General features: G+C 43.3%; 1 protein-coding gene across 1 annotated transcript; it reads left to right on the top strand.

Annotated features, from left to right (window-relative positions):
* Positions 1-275: 275 nt before the first annotated feature.
* On the top strand, positions 276-2509 carry LOC310943633 (homeobox protein Nkx-2.3-like; the record flags this gene model as incomplete). Its single annotated transcript, XM_083909261.1, has 2 exons — positions 276-687; positions 1836-2509. 2 exons carry the CDS (start codon positions 276-278, stop codon positions 2507-2509), a joined length of 1086 nt encoding a protein of 361 aa, XP_083765387.1.
* Positions 2510-10253: the final 7744 nt, after the last annotated feature.

Raw genomic sequence — 10253 nt, 5'->3', positions numbered from 1 at the left:
TTCCATTTCACACAAACACTCCCCTCCCCCGACACCAGAGGAGCCACAGACTCGGGCGCTCCGCTGCTTCTGCCCGGTACAAGCTCCACTCACATCTGTCACAGAGGAGAGAGCTGCGTGGACTAACCCCGGGGGACTAATAACCCATGTTTTCCTCCGATTTACGGCAATGAGGCATTCCAGATGCTTAACGCACCTCCACTCACCAAAGAGGCTGGAATTAGGAGCAGTTACTTGTTAGGGAAGAAGAGCCGCGGAGGAGAAAGGCGGAGTGCATGTTACTCGGCGGGATTCATTTCCTCGATGGTGCAGAGCAGGAGCTGGATGACATGATGCTGCAGAGTCCGCTCACCTCCACGCCTTTCTCCGTCAAGGATATCCTCAAGCTGGAGCTGGAGCAGCAGCAGCAGCAGCAGCAGCAGCAGCAGGCCGGGACACTGGAGCTCCAGCACCGGGTCCATAATCAGCAGCACCTGCCCGGGTCGCCTCCCCAGCAGCAGCAGCTCTTCCAAACCCCGCCGTCCTGCATGCTCGCAGTCACCCGGGACAGTTCCTCCTTCTCGGACGGAGAGGATAACCTGGCGTACCTGAGCGCGCTGGCTGTGCGGGAGGAGGACCGTCTGTCCCCGGACATGTACGCGCACCCGCCGGGCCTGCAGGGACCCAAGCTGGAGGAGCGGGAGAGCAGTGAGTGGTTATGTTAAACATATATAATGAATGAATAAGGCTGAACAAAGGGCAACAAAGGACCCATATATTAATACTATTAATAATAATAATTACGCACAGTAGACGAACTTAAATAAAAGCTGTTTTTTTGTCTCTTAAAAACAACTTTAACCAAACAAACGCTGCAGGGAAAGTTTCCTCTGTTACAAACACACGAGCTGTGAGTTCAATCTAAAAAAATTCAAAACATTTAAACACGTTTGACCTCCAACTTAAAGTAAGTCACACAAGCAAAACTACAATATTAATAATATAATGTTTTATGGCTTTTAAAAAAAATTAAACTTGTGTCAAATATCATTTAATAACATTCTGAGCAGGTAATTTGACGTCATCAGTCCCTGATACAGAGCGGATTTCAGAGGCCAAAGACGGATCCAGTGAAGTCTGTAAATGTCAAACACTTTCTAGTGCTTGAGCTGCGCGCGTCTGTTATGATGTGTGACCATAAACCGACAATTAGTTTAAAGAGGCTTTTTAAGAGGTGACACCGCGAAGAGCTCATAAACACAGATGAGCAGCAGAGAAATGATTCTGTAGATTCACAGTTCAACAACAAAGACTTTCACTTCACTGAAAATTTAATTAAAATAAAATAAAAACAACAAACATATTTTATGCAGAAACTACACAGTAAGTGGATCAGCCTCTATTTATTTATTTTTTTTGAAATAAATGACAGTAATTATAGAGTCTAATGTTTAAAACTATTTCTGATTTAAGTTTTTCCACTTTTAGTTTTATAGATTATAAAATGAATGGGATATTGTGATAATATTCATATTAATTTCCGTTGCAGATTAAGTTTAGCACTTTTAGTTTAGTCTAATATCTTGTAATTGTATATTTAAATAAAGCACACACACACACACACTGGCCTATTATTTACATTTGTTTTTACTTCATTGTTTACTTATTGAAGGCGACAAAGACAGTTGAATTAATCTGTCGTCGTCTCTCTGTGATAATAATCTATAATGATCTAAATGAATGACATGAATATTATTTTTTAGCTTGTTCTGCCTTTTTATATTTGTTATTGTTGTGTTTTTGTGAGACACTTAAACCAAACTCTAACCTGACTTTTCTCTCCTCTCTCCACGCAGAGAGTTGCGGGCTCGTGTCCCGGGATGACGCAGCAGAAGGCGGTCAGGCAGACGGTGATCGGCCGGTGCAGAAGCAGCGGAGCCGGCGGAGGCCGCGGGTTCTCTTCTCTCAGGCTCAGGTCTTTGAGCTGGAGCGACGCTTCAAGCAGCAGCGCTACCTGTCCGCGCCGGAGCGCGAGCACCTCGCGACCACCCTGAAGCTCACCTCCAACCAGGTGAAGATCTGGTTCCAGAACCGGCGCTACAAGTGCAAACGGCAGCGGCAGGACAAGTCCCTGGAGGCGGCGGGGCAGCAGCACCACCCTCCTCCGCCCCGGCGCGTCGCCGTGCCGGTGCTCGTCCGCGATGGGAAGCCCTGTCTGGGCGGCGCGCAAAGCTACGCCGCTGCCGCCGCCGCCGCCGCGGCCGCAGCCGCCGCCGCTCCGTACGCATCCAACCCGTACAGCTACAACGGATACCCGGCGTACGCGTACAACAGCCCCGCGTACAACAGCAACTACAGCTGCACGTACACGAGCCTCCCCGCGCTCCCGCCCTCCAGCTCCTCCAACGCCTTCATGAACATGAACCTGGGAACCGTGAGCGGCCTCAGCGGCTCCTCACAGCCGCAGACGCACCAAGGGACAGCGGTCACGTCCTGTCAGGGCTCCCTGCAGGGGATCCGGGCCTGGTAACCGGAACACAACCGGAACACAACCAGAACACAACCAGAACACAACCAGAACACAACCAGAACACAACCAGAACACAACCAGAACACAACCAGAACACAACCAGAACACACTTTTGATTATCTTTCCATTTTTAACAAGTGCGTCCATTTGTTCAGACGCACAAAACAGTGTTGCTTGCGTATGTGTGTGTGTGTGTGTGTGTGTGCGTTCACGTGAGATTTCCAGCTGCTCCGTGTGTTCTAGAGGCGACATTATTGCGCGTAAAGACCGCACACGTGTCCTGCCAGAGCTCCAGGTTGCGCACTTCTCCTTCTGCGAACTGCAAGAAAAAAGAAGAAAAAAGAAGTGAGTTCGTTTTTATAAAGAAAACATTGTATATTCTTAGGTTATGGATTGAAATGCTTTAAATTGTGTATTTTTTTCAACAGATAATTGTTTTTAAGATTATTTCACATCTATTCAAATAAACCCAACAAATGAAAGATGCGTTTTTTTATTCTGCAATAAAAGATCAAACTTTAACGAGCTGATCTCGCGTGAAAACAGTCCTAGTGATTTATTTTGAAGGGCCACAGGGGGGAGTCATTAATTTTTTATCATTAATTAATTATTTATCCTTTTTTTTGTTTCGTTTATCCTTTATTTTATTTTTCAGTCAGGCAAAAATGATCTATGGGAACATAGTTTTCTAACATTGTTTTTATTTGGTAAAGTAAAAAAATTATAATATAATATATTTTTACAGTAATATTTTAGTTTTTAGTCTAATTAGAACACGTTGTTGTTGCATCACGTGTGTTTTTGTTGCATAAAATACACTTTTGAAAAAAAAACTAAATTCACCCAAACATTATGTAAAAATTATGAAATATGAACCAACTGATGGTTGAATATTGGCAGTTTCTTAAAGTATATATGTGTATATATATACACATATATATGTATATTGTCAAACACTTTATTATTACACTGGGAATTATAAAAAAAAAGACTTCAGCTGGTGACACCTATTCAAACTAAAGTTGTCTGCTTATAATTTAGTTTAAATAATGTGTTATATTATATATTATCAGATGAAGTCATGTGTGTTTTTTCCAGTGTATTTCCATGTTTTATTCTCGCTTATATCCGCTGCTGTGGTCGTGAGTGGAGCAGACGCACGGTGGCAAATGTAGCTGATGATGACGAGCGTCTCTAAGTGGAGCTCTGCAGGAGGAGCCCGGGCCACAGGAACTCTTTGTCCCGGTGCCAGGCGACGTGAAAGGAGGAAGTTCTCCTCCATCTGAGGTCCTTTTAAGGGCGCGATTAAGCGTCTAAAATACCCCTGAAGAGCGAGCTGCGGTCGGGGCCAGCAGAGGCCGAATAATGGCTCTTATTGGATTGCGGGACAAAAGGTGTGTGGTAGGCAGAGCCGGCCACTCAGCAAAGACAAAGGCGCACACAGGCCCTGAGATTGACGTCCTAATATTCCCATTTTAAGGGGCAGGCAGCGCAGAGAAGGGGGGACGCGAAGGGGAGAAAACCTGGTCACTTTTGTTCCCCCCTTGGGTTTTTTGTTCGCGGAGAAAAGCGCTCGCAGATCCCCAGCAGCGAGGCCTGTTCAGGGCCGACCGGGCTGGAGGTGAAGGCAGCGGGGAGGCGTCTGTGTGAAAGGAGCAGCTTTTATTGCTACAAGTTTCACCATTTATCACGACGAGGGAAATGGACGCAGAGGATCTGGAGAGGGAGGAGAAGGTTCCTGACGGAGCGCTTTTCTTTTATTCTTTCACTGTTCACGGTGTTATTTCAACCCCGGGACGAGGAGATTCTCACAGGTACAAAGTCTAATCCACAGAGCACGTGATCCTGCTTTTTTCTGTGGGGAATTTAAAACATGACAGAGAAATAAAAATGATTTCACATAAAAAGTTCTGACACGAAACGAAATGAAGCAACTTTACGAATACTCAAACATGTGAAAACTATTACTTTTTTAGTTTGATTTATATTAAAGTAGAAAACATCTACTAAATATAAAGATTAATATACTCTATAGACTAAAACCTGACGTCACAGTGACAGAATCCAGATCTCATCCTAAAGCGCAGCTGTCAACAGCTCACACCAAATACTTCATTTACACCGTTTAGAAACTCCGTGTAAAAACCTGCGCTGAACTTATTTTAACATCAAGCCTGAATTTAAATTTGGGATTAAAGTTAAACCACACAATAAACCAGGTTTAACACTTGGATTAAATTTAACCTACATGTAAAACCACGTCCACTAATCCTGAGCAGTAAATGTGTTTAACGTCAAACCTGAAAGTAAATCCAGACTTAAGTTAAACCACAATCAAAACCAGATTCAAACTGACTTAAAACAAAGTCTTTAATTATAATTCAGAAAATAAAATCATCAGAGAAAACTGAGTTAAACCCGTTTGTCTGGTTTCACTTTGTTTATATTTCTATAACAAATGTCAGATTGTGAAAGTGTCAACACCGGATCCTCCTGATATAAAACGGGATTAAATGTGGAGTAAAACGGATTAATCTTAACTTAACAGTCAGTCACACTCAGACAATCACAGCGGGACGTTGTTAAGGAAGATTTACTCCTCTTTATTTAAAGGTCGTGCTGCGTAATTGGCGCAGTTAACGAACCTTTACGCACAAATGACGGATGCAGGAACCAAACTGACCAAAGTTTTTCACCTCAAAAAAAGCGACTTATCTGGAATAATTCACAGGAATACACACACACACACACACACACGCGCGCGCGCACACGCACAGTGGCAGACGGCGGGTCTGTGCGCGCTCACAGATTGAGATCTGCCACAGTTAACCAGCTAATCTGTGCTGTTTATGTGTTTGTGCTGAAACAAACAAACACAGAGTCACTCAGACCATCTTCATCATCATCATCATCAGTCACCCCCCCCCCCCACACCCACCCCATCGGGGCTAATGTGGACTAATTGAGAGGTAAACACACACAGAGCTGATAAGCTGTGCGTCCGGAGGTGTTGTTTGGCCTCAGGAGGAGACACAGGGGCGTCAGCCTGATAATAATAATGTTAATAATGTTGATAATGATAATAATAATAATAATAATAATAATAAACCAGGAAAATGCCAGTGCTATTATAAAACATTAATCATCATCACATTAAACTTCATTATCCCATCAGGGGAAATTTGGCCCATAATCATAAAACTAAATCATGTATTTATCATATAATGATGATGGAAAACATCAAACGTGATAATACACGTAGATGTAAGATCATACAAATAAAGAGTGAACCTTGTTCTGATGAAGTAAAAGTGTTATTTGTATTTTTCCACACAGGGTTTATGATTAAGATCATGTTAAAGTAATACTACAGATACAGGTACAAGGTTTCAGACTCACATTAAACTGTAATAAAAACTCATCAGAAGTACTTTTATACAGCAAAATAACAACATATGAATTAAGATTATTACTGCCCATGCAGAACAACAACAGTAAAACCATCTCTCTGTGATTGACAGGTAACAGAAAAGGAGAAAAAGTGGGTCACATCAGGACTGCAGTGTTGTGGTAAATACTCACATGACCACAGGGGGCGACAAAGCTCCTGTAACAGTGCTGTTTGCTGCTCATCATGTCACAGCCTGGAGGTTGAGTCAGTCCTGCTGATAATCTGCTAATCTGTGTGGATTACACGAGACTCACAATACAATATAATAAGACATTGTTATTTAATATTAGTAACAACAAACCTTAAAGGCAAACAGTAACCAGAGTGAGACACTGACAGATGATTTTATAAAGTGAATCACTGCAGATCATCCAATTTAAACATATACATGTTTGAATCTAATTTGACACATTCAGTGTCATTTTATTTTTATTTTACTCTTTTGTTATTAGTGTCATTATTTTAATCTTCACTTTCCACCAAATGAAAGTAATTTGACCTCAACGTGTCACTCAAAATATTAATGAAACTACGCAGTTAACGTTTAGATCAAAATAGTTCCTGATCTATGTGTAAAAAACGTATTATTATGTTATTATCATCAAAACTTAGCCACGAGGGTAAAAACACATTTTATCATTTCACACGATTACTAATTATTTAACTTAACTGCACACAGGAGAACATTGAAGTGCCCTAATAAAATTAATAAAAGAACATCATGTCAAATCCTGTCTGTGTGATTCTGAGCTGCTTCATCATCAGTTTCTGACACCTCATTGGCTCAGTCTCCACAAGCCCCGCCCTCTCTGTCACCTCCACAGGCCCCGCCTCCTCACACACACACACACACCTACAGGTCCAGACAAGCTGCACTGACTCATGGTGAAGTGATGAGGCCTGAACACATTTATGCTGCAAAACTAACTTTTCTCTGCTGTCGTCATAATAATCCTTCAGGTTATTTGAAGATTGTATAAAGATTCTAACTCAGAGAGAAGATCACTGACTTTACACAAGGAGAAACTGACTTAACGTACACCAGATTAAGTCCATGATATAGTCTGTCACTTAATCTCGCCCTGTAAACCGCTCACTCTCCGTCACCAAAGTCCAAAGAGAGCATTTCTATCTCACAGGGTAACTGAGCTGAACTTGGGTCAGTTTGTTTTATCACCAAGATATAATCCAATCCAATTTAACTTTATTTATAAAGCACTTTAAAAACAACGTGCTGTACATCAGAGATAAAGAAATCAAACATACAACCTAAGAATAAACAATAAAACAATAAAGATACTGTAGAAAATATAAAAACAACACAAATCAAAAGGGTAGGGGGTCAAAAGTCAAAGAGTAAAAATGGGTTTTAAAAGTGGACATTGAAGGGGTGTGTCTAACACGAAAGGGGCGTGTCTAACACTAAAGGGGCGTGTCTACAAATGAAGGGGCGTCGACTCGTTCCACTATTTCCACAATTCTGGAAAATGCCGACGGATCCTCGTAAACGCTGCATCACGAATGTGATTTAAATCTGACAAGTCCGGTGTATTCGTGTTCACGTGAACGCCGTTACACACATCCACACACTGACAAAAATACGCACATGTAGCAGAGCTAGCTAGCTAGCGGCTATTTGCCGTGTGCGTCGAGAGAGCATGCCCGTCATGAAGAGCTACATGACGAGCTACATGGCTACATGACACGGCAAACGCTCGTGAAGCACTCGGCAAATAACCGCTAGCTAGCTAGCTAGTTAGCTAATGGTCACTTATTTCCTGACATTAGTGTTCAAAGCTCAACGGTCCTTTGGATGTTTATCAAACCAACATATTCCAACACATTTTGACATTGTCATGTGCTTATTTGTGAAAATATATCACAACGAAAATGTTCCTCGGCAGATGTGGCCGCCATCTTTGTTGAAAAATATCAGCCGGCTTCGCTAGGCATCATGGGTAATTTCATCTTCCACTTCGTTTTAAGGCCGCATCAGAGCTCACTACGTTTGAGGGTTGATTATAAGGGAAAAATCGCAATTCCCCTTGTTCCTAGCTACACGTGAACACGCAAAATTTAGGGTTAAAGGCAAAAATGTGGGGTTAGGGGAGGGATTGGGGGCGGGGCCTCAGTCTGAGTGTAGAACATCACAGTGAAAGCTCAGTCTGTGAGAGTTTAAATGAGAAATCCACCAATTGAGAAAGTGACACCTCGGAGCTTGAGAGCAAAGTGCTCTGCGGCGGCTGCACAGCGTCCGCTAACGTGCTAACGCTAACCTGACGTCAGCGCGATGGATTTCACAATGGACGCCGTGGATGTTTGTAAATGTCTCTTTAACTGGTTTCCCGTGTCCTGAGCAGGGAGACGAGAGGAAGAGCAGCCAACAGAGAGCGACGGAGGCTCGTCCATCAGCCGCACATCTAAATATTTACCCTGGGAATCCACATTTATCCGTTGACTGGTGCAGTTTTCTGGGTCAAAAACATTATGTTTCTGGGAAGATACGCCAAGGATACGGTGTTTATCCCATGCTACCCACAGAGATTTAGCTGGAGCTGTCACCGTCTACAATAACACACATAAATTGCGCTGCGCTTCTCGCTGAAAATCATTAGACTCATTCATTTGAGTCTCGCAGCAGCAGCAGCAGAAACAGCAGCAGCAGCAGCAGCAGCTGGGAAAGTCTGGGTTTCTGCAAACATCAGCAACCGAAGAACCACGTCAACGGAGCAACGTCAACGCATCAATTCAACAAAAGAACTGTAAACTGATAAAGAAAAGTCCATCACAGTCTCACAGTTTCAGAAACTTCTCGCCGTCTTTGGCACCAACCCAGCCTTACTGACATAGACTTAGGCCCCGCCCCCAATCCCTCCCCTAACCCTACATTTTTTACCCTAACCCTAAATTGTGCGCGTTCACATGTAGCTAGTAGCAAGGGGAATTGCGATTTTCTCCTTATAATCAACCCTCAAAACGTAGTGAGCTCTGCTGCGAGCTTAAAACGAAGTGGAAGATGAAATTACCCATGATGTTTTTCAACAAAGATGGCGGCCGCATCTGCCGAGGAACATTTTCGTAGTAATATATTTTCGCAAATAATCACGTTACAGTGTTGGAATATGTTGGTTTGATAAACATCCAAAGGACCGTCGAGCTTAGAACACTAATGTCAGAAAATAACTGACCATTTATGAAAGCAGCTAGCTCCCTAGCTAGCTAGCTAGCGGCCATTTGCCGAGTGCTTCGAGAGCGTTTGCCGTGTCACGTAGCCATGTTGAAAGCAGCTAGCTAACTAGCGGCTATTTGCAGAGTGTTTCGAAAAGGTCTTGCCGTGTCATGTAGCCATGTAGCTCGTCACGTAGCTCTACATGACGGGCATACTCTCTCTCGAAGCACCCGGCAAACAGCCGCTAGCTAGCTAGCTCTGCTACATCTGGGTAGTTTTGTCAGTGTTTTGAACACAAATACCCAGGACTTGTCAAATTTCAATCACATTCGCGATTTGGCGTTTACGAGGACGGAGAAAAACAAACAGCTGTTCTGCCGCCATTTTTCCTGAGTGAAAATAGTAGTACACTCCACCGGTAGAATTGTCAACACGTGACGTAGGTTAGCACGTTCGTTGCGCTAATAGTGCGTATAGTGGTGTCCCAATTCCATAGGGAAGACACTTCCCTCAACGGGGGGGAGGATGTACGGTTGAGGGCGGTCCAAACCAAGTGGACATTTTAAGGGGGAGAAATGGGACGGGGCCTAAGACTAAGATTAACCCTAAAGCTAAAGGCTCTTCAGACGTCACCTGCTTCCTTTTCTCTGTACGTTAATCTGCTAAAGGTTCAAGTGATTTGATGAAATAGTGAAGTTCAGCTTTTGCACAGAGAAGCTCATTTATCACGGTTTTCAGGGGTGTTTTCCTCTGGATTAAACCACAGCAGCAGGTGTGACACGCGCTGCCAAACCCAATTATGATTAATGTTGTTTTCGATCGTCTTCACAGTTTACGTCAAGTGCAGTTGATATTTGTGCGACTCTGCAGGCCGAGCGTCACCGATGGTGAGATTAGACACTCATCACATTCAAACACCGACCAGAGGACGTTTATCAGAGCAGACAGCAGCAGGAGGAGGAGGAGGAGGAGGAGGAGGAGGTGTTGGTCCATATCTCTACTCTATTTCTTCTTCTTCTGACATTGTCCAGTCAAACACACACATTCTTGTATTTCCATCCTTTTTTAAAGACATTTCAAGAGCTTAAACAAAGCGTTCTCCACAACCTTAACCATCACAAGTC

This window comes from Microchirus variegatus (assembly GCF_963457635.1).
Source record: "Microchirus variegatus genome assembly, chromosome: 23".
In the NCBI taxonomy this organism is placed as follows: Eukaryota; Metazoa; Chordata; class Actinopteri; order Pleuronectiformes; family Soleidae; genus Microchirus; species Microchirus variegatus.
This window is presented reverse-complemented; position numbering and strand designations above follow the sequence as displayed.